This window comes from Formica exsecta, unplaced genomic scaffold (assembly GCF_003651465.1).
Source record: "Formica exsecta isolate Colony F162 unplaced genomic scaffold, ASM365146v1 scaffold47, whole genome shotgun sequence".
Classification (NCBI taxonomy): Eukaryota; Metazoa; Arthropoda; class Insecta; order Hymenoptera; family Formicidae; genus Formica; species Formica exsecta.
The window spans coordinates 1,142,274-1,156,071 of NW_021851936.1; the positions used below are offsets into that span (position 1 = coordinate 1,142,274).

Below are 13,798 nucleotides of genomic sequence, written 5' to 3' on the forward strand. Positions count from 1 at the left end.
TTAAAAGAATATATGATTTTATATATATTTATAAAAATTATTATTACAATTTAATTTTTGTAAAATATGAAAGTACACAATTTTATTCTTTTATCAAAGAGAATACCTTGTTATTCATTGCATACAGCTTCGTTGCGATATCTCTTGCCACCAGCGTGGTCAAGACAGTTGCAAGATAAGTTTCCTTCACGAGCAGATACTCCAAGGCTGATCTTTGCCAATACAGGTATCTGCAGGAACTCGCCGCTATGATAGATACCTAAATGATTATTAATTTTATATTTCGGATGTTTAAATTTGTAATTAAATAAAAAGTGAATAAAGTCATACCTTAAATTTATCATCGACGGAAGCTCGAGAACTTTCGAATTCCGGTGAATCCAGAAATTCGCAGGGCAATATGGGATGCAGAAAATTAGTATCGCTCAAAACATTGACTTTGCCCGTGAGAAGCAAACCTAATCTATCTGTTCTCGTTAGATTTTGCATCGCGTACGCCTCGCCGGCATGAAGAGACATTATCGTCGCAAATTCTGGTGATACTAATCGCTTAAATTGCAGTCGTGAAACCTGCGTTAAAAAAAAAAGCGAATTAATTCCAAGATGCTCTCAAAAATGACATTTACGAATTTGCGACATTATTGTAAAAAATTTACTTTGAAAGGGTAAAAGAGCGTGTGATAAACTTCCTCCAATTCAGGATCAAATCTTATGGGTCTCATCTGATAAATGATGTAAACTAATTGACCGATATTGAGCAATAGAAAGCTAAAGTTCCAGGAGAAGATATCTGGAGCGCATATCACATGCCAAGCCCATCCTGATAGCAACATAAAACCTGAAAAAATATTATAGAGTCAAAAAAGAATTTAACAGTTGCAAGTTAAGATTGGAATGATAGAATTGCATACAAATAGTAGTAAATAAAAGTAAAATTAAAATTTGCAAATTAATTTCGCGATCTTTTAATATGATATATTATTTTTTGGGACAAGTTTCTTCGGAAATACTTTACACAGATTTTATATTATTAATTACTTACCTAGGATTAGCACTGAATGCATGAACAAAATCCCCTTTTTAGAGGACGGCGCCGAATACGACAGTGCGAAGCAGAAATTTGCCAACTGGAACAAAATGTGTTGTGGCTGTTGCCACAAGCAGAGAACAGTGTTTCCTTAAAAAGAATGAAAAAGAACCGATACATTGATTTATTGCTTTTCAAAAACTTTCTATTCACATAAACGCGGCAATATCCCTACGGGCGACAACTTTTCATTCATACATCTCTCATTATCGCGCTCTCGTGTCTTTAACAAGAAAAAAAAAGGAGAAAAACTGTGTTCGCTTTTTTCTCGTAATTTTACGAATAAAAAATTCTGATATCTCGTGTGTATATGAGAGATAATAAATCTTGCTCCAAAAAATATAAGGGTCAATCTTCTCTCAAACTCACCGAGAGTAGTAATGTTGTACGATGGCAAAGGATCATGCCCCAAACCAGGACTCATCTTTCTCAGAATGAAAATGCACTATTAAGTATTAACAAGGATATCAGAATCGGCTGTTCATGTTCACTGATATTTCTCGGATAAGAACTCGGTGTGTTTTCACCCCTCGTACACGCGGACGCTGAAGGATATCCTTCAGGGCGCATGTGCTAGCTTTACAGGATCGATATTATTTCCTGTCGGTCCGAAGGGATTAAAGATGACAATTTTGCAATACCGATACGCGATAAAGAAAAATTACAAGGTAATGTGTAAGAAGAATGAATTATTGTAATAAAAAAAATAATAGAGATTGCAATAATTTTTCAGAAAGTGGATCGTTAAAGTGAACTTAAAAGGATCACTCCAAAATTTTATTATCAGACTTTGGAAATCTTTCTATAATTTTGATTATTTATAATATTTCAAGATTATATTCAAGATTATTTCTCGTGACAATTTTTTCAGTGAATTTCTAATTCAATTTATGTAAAGCTGTGTAGCAACATAATTAAATATACAGTTGGAATTTCTTAAAATAGAAGTAAAGAAAGAGAGAGAGAGATGAGATAAAAATATTCTTATATTCTTATTAAAAAGTTTAATTTTTTAAATTCCGCTTATTTTAACAGGAATATCACAGCTAAGGATTTTACATGATAGTTCAATTAATATATTATATAATTATTATCTTTTTTTATTATACAATTATAATTATCATTTTTTAAATTATATTCTCGATTCTTTTTAATCAAATGCAATCTTTAAACAAATTTATTAAATTTTAAAATATATAGTGTGTGTGATAGACGCTCACATACATAAAGACGAGGCTAAGAAAATCACTCTATCGTGAAATAAAAATAAATTAAGAACATGATAAAATTAACTAATAAAAGCTCTTATGAATATATCATACGAAGGAGATAAAAGGCAATCAAGAGTCAGCGCGGTAATTTGTGCGCATATGTTTTATTACAATCAAATTACATTGATATTTTGTCTGTCACGTAGTTAAAATATCAATGTAATTTGATTGTATGTAAAACATATGCGCACAAATTACCGCGCTGGCTCTTGATTGCCTTTTATCTCCTTCGTAAGGAAATGATAATTATTAAAAAATAATCATTTAATTCTCCATGCCTAAAATTTAATTGCTAATAACAAAATATTTTAATTTTCTCTATATGTATAGTAATAATAATAAATATTTCTCAGAATACATATAGTGTTATTCAAATTTTCAAACGGCTAGTGATATTTTACCATAGAACAATATTTTTATTTTTCGACGTTTGCAACACTGACATGATAAAACGCGCCGTTCCGTTCGACCGGCAAGGCGCTGAAGTTACTACGGAATCGATAAAGAGTTCAGAATGGAAGCCAGTCATAAACAGCTTATTTATCTTCGCAATAATCGGCCGCCGCGAGCGCTTGCGACGTGCGACAAATCATTTTGGGGTTTCAAGTGAGTGCTAAGGAAAATGCGCCGTCAATATCCGATCTAATTAAAGCCTGACATTTGTTTCTTCGCCCGATTAAACAGCTGACGCATAAGTTTACGCGTTTCTTGCGCGACTTAACCTCCCAGAAGAAACTCAAAGTGCGTCTTTGAAGATCTTTTTGTTCATCTTATTATATTTATTCCGTTCCTTTGACGAGATATTTCTTTATTCTCGGATAACTATATTTTTTACTTTAACTTTATCAATGATTCGCAATACAACTTTTGTATTGCAATGTTGAGTAAAATAGTTCTGATGAAAGAGAAAGTAGAAAGAGAACTTCTGGAAAATACTGTTATTTTGAAGAAGGATTTTTTCTTACAGTTGCAGATGATCAATGTTGGAAGGATGGTATTGCAGATCCATTGCCAACAACAATGCAGACGCAGAAGAGGAAGACGATGAAGATAGTCCTGAGGAAGAAGTGCCTAACTATAAGGATCAGTATCGCAATCTCAAAAGGAAGCTGAAATTCCTGATTTATGTATGCAAGGAACATTTTTGTGTTTAGTGCTTTCTTTCTTCTCCATAATATTTATTTTGACAAAATATATATTGCGTTGCAGGAAAATGAGTGTTTCCAAGAAGCTCTGCGTTCTACACAAAGAAAATTGCTCAAGGTGAATAGAGACAAGAGTTTCCTATTAGATCGCTTGCTGCAATATGAAAAAGTAGATGCATCATTCAGTGAAAGTGATGAAACAGAGTCATCAGATGAGGAAGTTGTTCGTCTTGACAATTCTAAAAGGTAAGCATTGTTATATATATAAATTTGATTTTGAAAGAAAATTTTATTTCAAATTAACAAGAAATTGTCGAAATTTATTCAACTAATAACTTGTTTAATTTTAATTATATGTTATATAAAAATATAATAAAAACTTGTGTCATAAACATGATATAAAAGAGAAAATATTACAGAAAAAAACAATTTTTATCTAATTACAATTATATGTGTAATTTTTAGGAAAAAGGTTGAGATGAATGTCAACAATCATACTTCTCATCATTCGTCAATAGTCACAAAACCGCTCAGTACCAGCAAGAAAAAAAAGAGTACACCAAAAGTTGTTAAAACAAACAACACACCTATAGTGAGTGTGCTTGTATTCTGCATAATATATTTAAAGATCAAATATAAGTGTAAAAATACTGAAACTGAAATATACCTTTATCTCAGGTACAATCCTCAAATAACGTAGTTCCAATGTCTTTAATGTCTGATGGACATATGACACCAGAGGAAGTGGAGAGACATTTGGAATCTCGTCAAACATATCTGGAACTCGTACCAGAAAAAGCACCACCCACAGTTCCAACGGAAATGTTCAGTAATGATCCTTCCTTGGACAGGTAGCCTTTTATTACTAATAAATCATCTTTTTCTGTGCTTTTTGCATCTTTAATTAAAAACGGAATTATTAAAATGAAAAATTTCCAGCGAATCGAACGAAATTGGAGAACTTGAGACATCTCCTAGTAATATGGGAGAAGATTGTCTCAGTGTGGACATGATGGCAGAGTGACAAACATTCGTTTATAGTTTACTCATTAATTATTACAAAGTGCACATAGAGTTATATGGCTCTTTAAAATATTCACGCGACTAACTCAATTGTATCCACTAAAACATAATACAAATTTTTATACACAATAATAAAGGACGCTCTTCGGACATGATGACAAACATTCGTTTATAGTTTACTCATTAATTATTACAAAGTGCACATAGAGTTATATGGCTCTTTAAAATATTCACGCGTTCACGCGACTTGTATCCACTAAAACATAATACAAATTTTTATACACAATAATAAAGGACGCTCTTCGCTTTAAATACCTTTTTTAAGAAGAAACATCTGTGAGTTAGAATGCATTTGTCTTATGTTTTAGCAGTTGTTTGTTTATTAATATATTTGCAGAAATTTCTCGCTATGACAGCAAAAAGTAATTCAGTAACTAGCATTTTAGATAGCATAATTTCAAAAATAGAAATAGAAATCGAATTAGAACAAGAGACGGCATCATTATATACAAATCAATCAGAGCTGGAAAATTCCGTAACCTCAAATAAAAGGAGTGTATTATCATCATGCGATTCGATAGAAGATACAAACTGTCGCATTTGTTACGATCCTAATCAAGAATTACCTATTATATATCCGTGCAAATGCAAGGTTCGAGAAAATGAAATTCTATAATTGACAATTCAAATATCCAAGAATTTTGAGATCTAAGAATCCAGATCTAGGATATCAAAAATCATATAATCCTATATATTTCTTTTATTATATTTTTAATAAATCACATATATATTAATCTCTGGAATGACTTATTTAATTTTACTGATCAGAAAACATATATTTAGAAAAAAGGTTTCAATAATTACAAATTTGACAACTGGGATTAGGGAACAATGGGTGCAATCCATTTGAAATGTTTGGAGCGATGGCTAGAAGAGAGCAATAGGAATAGTTGCGAATTGTGCGCCTACGAGTTCCAAGTAGAACGAACACCTCGTTACAAGGTTCTCCGCTCCATCGTGGTTTGGTTGTGTCGGAATCAGGATGAACATCAGATGTATGCTCGCAATGTGAAAGCCGATTTACTCAGATGTCTCGTAGTCATTCCTGTGACCATCGCGTGCTCTTACATCTGCGTAGTCGCTGCGGATTTTTACGCTATGAACAATTACGACAATTTCCCACCCGCGCGATGGACCACTTACTCCCTGTTGTCAATGATGGCGTTACTGATCTTGTCTTTTTTCGTCTGGATTTACATGGCATTACAATATCATCAAAAAGCATGGTTTCACTGGTGGCAAAAGTCCAGCATTGTGACAATAGTCAATTTGACACGGGAAAATGCTGCTTTAGAAATTAGAAACGAAAAACGCAATATATCAGAGATCTGACAATGGATGTCGAGTTAATCGAGGAATTGATTAAGAGGCCCGTCGTTTGATAGAGATCTTCCCACGACTCAGCTGCGATGTGTAAATGCGTACTTTGCTGCTGTCTGAAACCTTTTTCACCCAGATCTGAAAAAAGTATACATTTTGCAATGACGTGCGATTTATCTAATGTCTTGAACACTTACCGCTTCAGTACCAATTGCCGAAATATGCGCCGCAAACCTGTTAAGATCTTTGCCTTCGACATAAACAGGTTGACCACGGTGAAACCTATTAACAAAAAATTCGATCAAAGTATTTTTTTATATTTGTGAAAAATTACAAGTTTTGAATATAAAATAGTAATAGAAATAGATTAAAAGTACCATCTTCGTTCATATGACAATTTGCCATCCTCTATCCTAGTTTCCACCAATGGAGTCTCAGGCGGTTGCGGTATATGTTGAGATGATATATTTACCGCGTTGTAATGTGGTAAAACTACTGTAAATACAAACAATTATAATTATTTATTAAAAAACTCTTCGCTTTAAATACCTTTTTTAAGAAGAAACATCTGTGAGTTAGAATGCATTTGTCTTATGTTTTAGCAGTTGTTTGTTTATTAATATATTTGCAGAAATTTCTCGCTATGACAGCAAAAAGTAATTCAGTAACTAGCATTTTAGATAGCATAATTTCAAAAATAGAAATAGAAATCGAATTAGAACAAGAGACGGCATCATTATATACAAATCAATCAGAGCTGGAAAATTCCGTAACCTCAAATAAAAGGAGTGTATTATCATCATGCGATTCGATAGAAGATACAAACTGTCGCATTTGTTACGATCCTAATCAAGAATTACCTATTATATATCCGTGCAAATGCAAGGTTCGAGAAAATGAAATTCTATAATTGACAATTCAAATATCCAAGAATTTTGAGATCTAAGAATCCAGATCTAGGATATCAAAAATCATATAATCCTATATATTTCTTTTATTATATTTTTAATAAATCACATATATATTAATCTCTGGAATGACTTATTTAATTTTACTGATCAGAAAACATATATTTAGAAAAAAGGTTTCAATAATTACAAATTTGACAACTGGGATTAGGGAACAATGGGTGCAATCCATTTGAAATGTTTGGAGCGATGGCTAGAAGAGAGCAATAGGAATAGTTGCGAATTGTGCGCCTACGAGTTCCAAGTAGAACGAACACCTCGTTACAAGGTTCTCCGCTCCATCGTGGTTTGGTTGTGTCGGAATCAGGATGAACATCAGATGTATGCTCGCAATGTGAAAGCCGATTTACTCAGATGTCTCGTAGTCATTCCTGTGACCATCGCGTGCTCTTACATCTGCGTAGTCGCTGCGGATTTTTACGCTATGAACAATTACGACAATTTCCCACCCGCGCGATGGACCACTTACTCCCTGTTGTCAATGATGGCGTTACTGATCTTGTCTTTTTTCGTCTGGATTTACATGGCATTACAATATCATCAAAAAGCATGGTTTCACTGGTGGCAAAAGTCCAGCATTGTGACAATAGTCAATTTGACACGGGAAAATGCTGCTTTAGAAATTAGAAACGAAAAACGCAATATATCAGAGATCTGACAATGGATGTCGAGTTAATCGAGGAATTGATTAAGAGGCCCGTCGTTTGATAGAGATCTTCCCACGACTCAGCTGCGATGTGTAAATGCGTACTTTGCTGCTGTCTGAAACCTTTTTCACCCAGATCTGAAAAAAGTATACATTTTGCAATGACGTGCGATTTATCTAATGTCTTGAACACTTACCGCTTCAGTACCAATTGCCGAAATATGCGCCGCAAACCTGTTAAGATCTTTGCCTTCGACATAAACAGGTTGACCACGGTGAAACCTATTAACAAAAAATTCGATCAAAGTATTTTTTTATATTTGTGAAAAATTACAAGTTTTGAATATAAAATAGTAATAGAAATAGATTAAAAGTACCATCTTCGTTCATATGACAATTTGCCATCCTCTATCCTAGTTTCCACCAATGGAGTCTCAGGCGGTTGCGGTATATGTTGAGATGATATATTTACCGCGTTGTAATGTGGTAAAACTACTGTAAATACAAACAATTATAATTATTTATTAAAAAATTTATTTCTTATTTTTACCATAGAATGTCTAAAATTTGTGAAACACTTTCTATAGTAGAAAAAACTAAATAAGATAAATCTTTCAGTGATTTATTCCAAGCAGTAGTTTTTGAAGTACAAGTACTTAACAAAGTTATTGTTATATATATATATATACATATATATAATTACAAGCTACGATTCAGTACCAACTAAAAATTGCTTGAAATAAAAAACTAAATTTTTATTACTTAGTGTTTCGAGAATTTTTATACTAGAGAATATTCATGAATTTTGAAACAGCTTGTAGATGTGCACCTGGTTTACGAACAGTGGTGGATGTTTTCGCGCGATTGATCGCTTTCAAATCGAGCTCGATCTCTTTCTCCTCCAATAGATAATTTAGTGATGCCGGAGGTGGTTTTCGTCGCTTTTCTACTTTTTCAGGTACTGGATCATTGGGACGTCTGCGTAATTTTCTCGTCATTACTGGTTTCACCTGATTAACAAAATAATAATGTTGAAAAATATATATTATTTCAGCAAGGCTAATTTTCTCAATACCTCCATCGAATCACCAGTAAGTTCCATTGTATGACGGTCTGACTCAATTATTTTCCTCTTTTCTTCCATATCGGTAAGCAAATTTTCCTTCAAATCGATTTTTTTCTCTTCAAATTCTTTCACTGCTGCTTTCTTCTCTAATATATAATCTCGTTCGACCCATTCTGTCAAATAGTCTCGATAAATTATATTCAATCTCAATCTGATAAAAATATATAAAAGTTTAATTAATATAATTATTAGTTTTCACAAATAATTATTATATATTAATAACAATGATAAATTGTTTACCGTTCTTTATATTGTGCTTCTAATCGTTTTAATTTACGATTATATTCAGGATGTGTCCCATCTTTTAATTGCTGTAGCTGCTTTTTCAAACTTGCTAACTTATCTTGATACATCCTAAAAAATTGAATATACAAATACAGAGTTTAAGCACTAAATTCATTGTTGATATATGAATGTGTTCTATCTTGTAAGCTTACTGTTCTTTAATTTCTGTGTATTCTTCAGATTTTCTCTCTCCCATATCAGTTTCACTCGCCTCCTCGGTATCTAAAAAATTTCCATTAGCTTTATTAGTTTTATACAAATATTTCCATATTTTTTAAAGTGTTTATGTCATAAAGAAATCAGGTAATTCTAAAAATAAAAGCTTAAAAACACAAAAGATAACAGAATTTATATTAGCTTCATATATCATTTTTTATTATCACAGATACCTTCATCACTATCATCTTGTTCCTCGGCATCTCTGTCTTCTTCCATATATTCCTCATTGTCTTCGTCGAGATCATAATCGTCTTGACGATCATACATTGTACAAAATTGTGAATCTTGATAAGACATGATCATTCATACCCGTACAATACATCCTTCAATCGTTGACAAGTTGCTTATGGTTATGTTAGGTTAAATCTGGGTTAGGTTCAGTCTATTTTACGAACGCACCGCGCGCGACGAAGCGATGCAAAACTGAACACATGGTGATCACGTGTTTGGCTCATTCAAAATGGCTGCCGCGCGCGCTAAACTGCGCCAAACGTACGTACCGCATTCCTTTATAAACATCAAAAAAGTGTTAATTAAAAGTACTAATTAATTGAAAAAGTGTATCGTAGTGATCCGTCACGTGTCTGTATTCTTGAATATTGAGAAATCACGCTGCGGTATCCCCATATAAATCGGTTATTAGCTTATATAAAGCCGTTGTTAACTTCAATTTCGTGTCGATAATTTACTTGATAATTTTTAAATGTGGCTGAGGAAATCGGCGCTTTGAGAGTACATCTTCTTGTATCGAAGGATCAAACAGGTATATAAAAAATGCTTCTAAAAACTTCTTAATTTTTTGCATTGCATGTATATGATGTATATGTATAGACTGTAGAACAAGGCATATATTTATATAAAATTCGATAACGCAAGAGATGCGTTCTTCGAGCTGCTTTACTCGATTAAATAAATTCGTGAATTAATTTATTCATTAACCACGATCGCGCGCGCTAATAATATGTTGCATGAAAGAAGGTGAAATAACAGACACAATGAGATTTGAGTAAATCGTTTTACTAATGTTTATTAATAAACATTTCATATAGATTATTTGAATTTAATATAATTTAATACGTGTGTTGTTGTTGTTATAATTGTCGCAATTACAGTTTATCGTTATTTACACTATTCAGTATAAAATGCGAGTTCGAGATTAAATCATCGTCATCATCGTCATCATCATTGTCACACCACTATACTGTTTTATTATTATTATTATTATTAATATTATTATTATTATTATTATTACGACTTTTTTCCCTTTTCTCTTTTTTTTTTCCTCGGACACTATCTGTCATCGATTAATTAATTATCAATGCTTGTACTCAGGAAAATGCGTGGGGGGCAGTAGGGCAGTATTTTCGTTATCACTAGAGTTGTTGGTAATTAATTCTTTGGGGGAACCATTATTCATTATGTTACAATCTAGACTAAAGTTATCGTCTAGTGGGCGTTTGTTAATATTAGGCAAATGATTAACATCGATTCCACGAACGTCGCTTAGCGTTTGCTGTTGGGATTGAGCAGATTCGACCTCGGCGTTGTTGCCAGCGTCGGGGCTGTTTTCGGTTTGTGGGGGGGATGGATAATAGCCGCGCTGCTTTATTGGCAGTTGTTCCACCGGCAGTTGGTGTTGCTGTTGCTGCTGCTGTTGTTGCTGCACCGGCAACGGCATCGCAGGCGGCGGGGGTGGTTGCTGCGGCGGCCGGTGCTGCACCTCTCCTCCTCCTCCGTCCTCACTAGTCCACCGGGCTACTTGTTGTTGAGCTTGAATAAATGCATCACTAGAAAATAATAAGATTACACGAGCCCATTGGATCTAGTCCACCGCCACTAATGCTGCATTCGAACGCGGGACGTAACAACATTCAGTAAACGGAGCCAACCGGAAGACCAAGTCGACCTAAGAAGCTTCGGTGCATACGTGATTATTCTCTAACTCTAAGCTCTATCATTTGCATTAACCGGATCAATGATATATAAAAGGAATAAAAAGTTTATAGAGAAAAAATAAAAAAATGTGTCTTATATGGCTAATCTGATACGTCGGTCAATTTTTGATAACATTCTTAAAAATTTCAATTAACATTCTTAAAAATTTCAGTTAGCAGTTTCTTTAAAAAATAATAATTGTGATGAATAAAGCATAGCAAATTTTTATATTTATAATTTAACCATGCAGACAATTGGACTTATTACCATTTTTATCTATGACGTTTTTATATTTGACTAATTTCATAAAGTTCTTTATTATAACTTTATTTTAAAGAGCTCTAAATTAAATTCAAGAATTGAGCTCTAACTCTGTAAAGAAAGCATCACGTATACACAAGAAGTAAAAAGTTAATTAAGACATTCAAAGCGCGCGTGCGAAGCCTTACAATTCATCACTACGATAGTTCTATTTAATTCAAAACATTCCTTATACACATTATCTTCGAACATACCAACGAAGAAAAACTTCAGATAAGGATAAGTGCACATCGGTCACAGTGTAAATCATTTGATTGATAAAATTTATTGGAAATGTCTCTTACAATCGCTTCAGAAATTGAAAGATTCATTCTCTGCAATTTAGTTATGCAATGCAAAATACTAGAAGCAGCATGTGTATGTGTGTGCGTATGTATATATTTGTGCGAGATTTGTCCATAATTGTGGACTTTATCAAGTGTCCCAAATCTGTTTATGTATTAACTTTAATTAAATCAAACTGGAAAGAACACGAAATTTAGTTATATGAAAAACATAAATTAACAACGTTTTGATTAAAGCTATTTGAAAAAATATCTGGGGTAGATTTGGGACGTACTCGATTAAGCTCACTGGCCGGATATGTGTGTTGTTATTGTTCGATTATTGAGAGTAACATTCACACAATGCAAAAGCGAAGGAAAAAGCGTGCAGACTTTCATGTTATATACATTTTGCTTTTCTCAATATTTTTTAAATTATATCATTATATATTGATGAACATTCTTACATCAATATGTAAATTTTATTATTAATTTGGTAAGATATGCATTTGCGAATTGCAAATTAAATCGTGTATGCCGAGTCCATTTATACTTTACGTAAGTTTCAAATCCTCTCCAGCTAGTAGTATATATGATAATTTCCATAATACAATTTTTACCGTTGTTGAATATTTGCGATGTATACATAACAATTATATATATAAATAACGAGATTACAAATATAATTTTGTCTAAATATCTAAAATCCTGTTTTTTTTTTTCAAATTGCGCCATAATTTTTATATTGTTTACAAATATTTCGATGTCAGCTTGTCAATATTTTTGATTCCTTTTTTCTTTTCGCAAACAACAATACATGCACCATCCTTATCTGAGATATGCGCGAGTTATCGTGGGACTCGTGATAGTGTGGAAGTGATGTAGACACATGAGCCGAGAAATAATATCAATGAATAATCGCTACTAGTGAAGCCGTAGGATCTTTCGTGATGCAAGAATCTTGCGATACCTTTCACAATCGGGTGTTTCACCCCTAGTATTTGAGCCTCTGTCAGGATCGGCAGTTTCATAGATACCCTCGTCCTCGGGGTGCATTTGATGGGAATGTTGATGAGTGTGTTGATGATTGCCGTAAGGACTTCGGGACGTTGGCTGACGATATCTACCGTAGACGAATCTACTAGCGTCCTCGTCGCGGCCGCGGCTACATCTTCTGCTTCTACGTAGGAAATCTAATCAATTCCTACATAGATCTACGCGACTTGCATTCGCAGTTTATCTAAGACTTTTATTTGCTATTTAAAAGTATAATCTGTCCCTCTCTTGGTATTTAATAAATTAATTTAAAAACAGAGAAAGATATTAATATTTGATATTTAATAAAAATATTCGGGGGCGCTTAGCTATTTATTTGTTTGCTCTCTTTCTTGTATAATTAATTCATCATCTCTGTGTGCTTATATAATTCATAATATAATCAATAATATAAACAATTATTTTGTTTATGTTTTCTAGGGTGCAACAACAGCGACATTCACACCTGTGGTATCGGTAAGTCAATATCATTTGACGTTAAGAAATTCAAGTTTCGCTGCTACTCGGCGCCTAATATTTTAACTGTATCGCAATTAATTTTTTATAATCAAGCTCGTTGCGATTATTTAGTATAAACAGACTCCGCATTTTACCTTGAGTAAATTTTCTCTATGTAAATATTTATTATATATTATATATACTAAATGTGTATCTCCTTTTTCGTTATTCTTGCGCATGTTTTATTGTAATCTACGGTTTCGCAAAACATCAAATATAGTGTCTGATATACATAAATAAATGCGTCGAGTTTGACAGCCTTTTGATGCGTAAGATAGGAAAAGCAGAATAAGATAATAAGTTAACCCTCTCATTCTATTATAATTATTCAAATATATCCATTATTCTAATAAAAAATGCATTAATTTGCATATTTCTTTATCTCTATTTTTTGCTTTTTACGTATTTATTTTGAAATATAAATTATGGATATATATATGAAAGTTGGAATTATGGATATATTATATATAACGCCATATTTTTTAAGAATTGTTTAACTTGATTTCTATAAACCGATAAAAATATACAGCATTAAAAATAAAAAACGAAGGTTTATACATACAATATATATATAT

At 32.9% G+C, this 13,798-nt stretch overlaps 7 protein-coding genes across 29 annotated transcripts in view; 3 read left to right on the top strand and 4 right to left on the bottom strand.

Annotated features, from left to right (window-relative positions):
* The window catches only part of LOC115241230 (popeye domain-containing protein 3-like), a 2,524-nt gene extending 889 nt beyond the window's left edge, over positions 1-1,635 (bottom strand). The window contains exons 1-5 of one of the 2 annotated variants that reach the window (XM_029816885.1): positions 1,457-1,635; positions 1,043-1,177; positions 657-838; positions 331-570; positions 107-259 (exon numbers count right to left, since the gene is read on the bottom strand). In XM_029816885.1, the coding sequence (XP_029672745.1) occupies positions 107-259; positions 331-570; positions 657-838; positions 1,043-1,177; positions 1,457-1,511 (765 nt within the window). In that variant the 5' untranslated portion in view covers positions 1,512-1,635. The remainder of the gene's footprint in view (positions 1-106; positions 260-330; positions 571-656; positions 839-1,042; positions 1,178-1,456) is intronic. The other variant, XM_029816886.1, reaches the window with a different exon arrangement.
* Positions 1,636-2,840: 1,205 nt separating this feature from the next.
* Positions 2,841-4,761, top strand: LOC115241173. Of its 3 annotated transcripts, none has more exons than XM_029816799.1 (6): positions 2,841-2,964; positions 3,326-3,485; positions 3,568-3,749; positions 3,969-4,095; positions 4,182-4,354; positions 4,443-4,677. In XM_029816799.1, exons 2-6 carry the CDS (start codon positions 3,339-3,341, stop codon positions 4,525-4,527), a joined length of 714 nt encoding a protein of 237 aa, XP_029672659.1. In that variant the 5' UTR covers positions 2,841-2,964; positions 3,326-3,338; the 3' UTR covers positions 4,528-4,677. The 3 variants fall into 3 exon arrangements, with proteins under 3 accessions (XP_029672659.1, XP_029672658.1, XP_029672660.1); XM_029816798.1 differs by having other exon boundaries at positions 2,853-3,099; XM_029816800.1 differs by lacking the exon at positions 2,841-2,964 and adding an exon at positions 4,690-4,761 and having other exon boundaries at positions 3,339-3,485; positions 4,443-4,532.
* An 18-nt stretch (positions 4,762-4,779) lies between these two features.
* LOC115241175 (E3 ubiquitin-protein ligase MARCH3-like) lies at positions 4,780-6,018 on the top strand. Its single transcript, XM_029816802.1, has 2 exons — positions 4,780-5,178; positions 5,412-6,018. Exons 1-2 carry the CDS (start codon positions 4,873-4,875, stop codon positions 5,916-5,918), a joined length of 813 nt encoding a protein of 270 aa, XP_029672662.1. The 5' UTR covers positions 4,780-4,872; the 3' UTR covers positions 5,919-6,018.
* Positions 5,206-6,474, bottom strand: LOC115241136 (sin3 histone deacetylase corepressor complex component SDS3-like). The gene is made up of 4 exons (XM_029816696.1): positions 6,456-6,474; positions 6,284-6,401; positions 6,104-6,188; positions 5,206-6,044 (listed from the first exon to the last, which is right to left on the bottom strand). The coding sequence occupies exons 1-4, from the start codon at positions 6,472-6,474 to the stop codon at positions 5,949-5,951; spliced, it is 318 nt and encodes a 105-aa protein (XP_029672556.1). The 3' UTR covers positions 5,206-5,948.
* A 416-nt stretch (positions 6,475-6,890) lies between these two features.
* LOC115241172 (sin3 histone deacetylase corepressor complex component SDS3-like) lies at positions 6,891-9,514 on the bottom strand. 2 transcript variants are annotated; one of them, XM_029816797.1, is made up of 8 exons: positions 9,321-9,514; positions 9,084-9,153; positions 8,887-9,000; positions 8,596-8,797; positions 8,350-8,530; positions 7,898-8,012; positions 7,718-7,802; positions 6,891-7,658 (listed from the first exon to the last, which is right to left on the bottom strand). In XM_029816797.1, the coding sequence occupies exons 1-8, from the start codon at positions 9,451-9,453 to the stop codon at positions 7,563-7,565; spliced, it is 996 nt and encodes a 331-aa protein (XP_029672657.1). In that variant the 5' UTR covers positions 9,454-9,514; the 3' UTR covers positions 6,891-7,562. The 2 variants fall into 2 exon arrangements, with proteins under 2 accessions (XP_029672657.1, XP_029672656.1); XM_029816796.1 differs by having other exon boundaries at positions 7,898-8,015; positions 9,321-9,513.
* LOC115241174 (E3 ubiquitin-protein ligase MARCH3-like) lies at positions 6,926-7,632 on the top strand. The gene has a single exon (XM_029816801.1). It carries the CDS (start codon positions 7,032-7,034, stop codon positions 7,530-7,532), a length of 501 nt encoding a protein of 166 aa, XP_029672661.1. The 5' UTR covers positions 6,926-7,031; the 3' UTR covers positions 7,533-7,632.
* A 635-nt stretch (positions 9,515-10,149) lies between the features above and the next one.
* LOC115241149 (disintegrin and metalloproteinase domain-containing protein 11) overlaps positions 10,150-13,798 on the bottom strand; it is a 45,745-nt gene continuing 42,096 nt past the window's right edge. For 15 of the 19 annotated variants that reach the window (XM_029816741.1, XM_029816744.1, XM_029816731.1 and 12 more), the window contains 2 exons: positions 12,640-12,849; positions 10,150-10,937 (listed from right to left, as the gene is read on the bottom strand). In XM_029816741.1, the coding sequence (XP_029672601.1) occupies positions 10,466-10,937; positions 12,640-12,849 (682 nt within the window). In that variant the 3' untranslated portion in view covers positions 10,150-10,465. The remainder of the gene's footprint in view (positions 10,938-12,639; positions 12,850-13,798) is intronic. The other 4 variants (XM_029816735.1, XM_029816748.1, XM_029816747.1 and 1 more) reach the window with 4 other exon arrangements.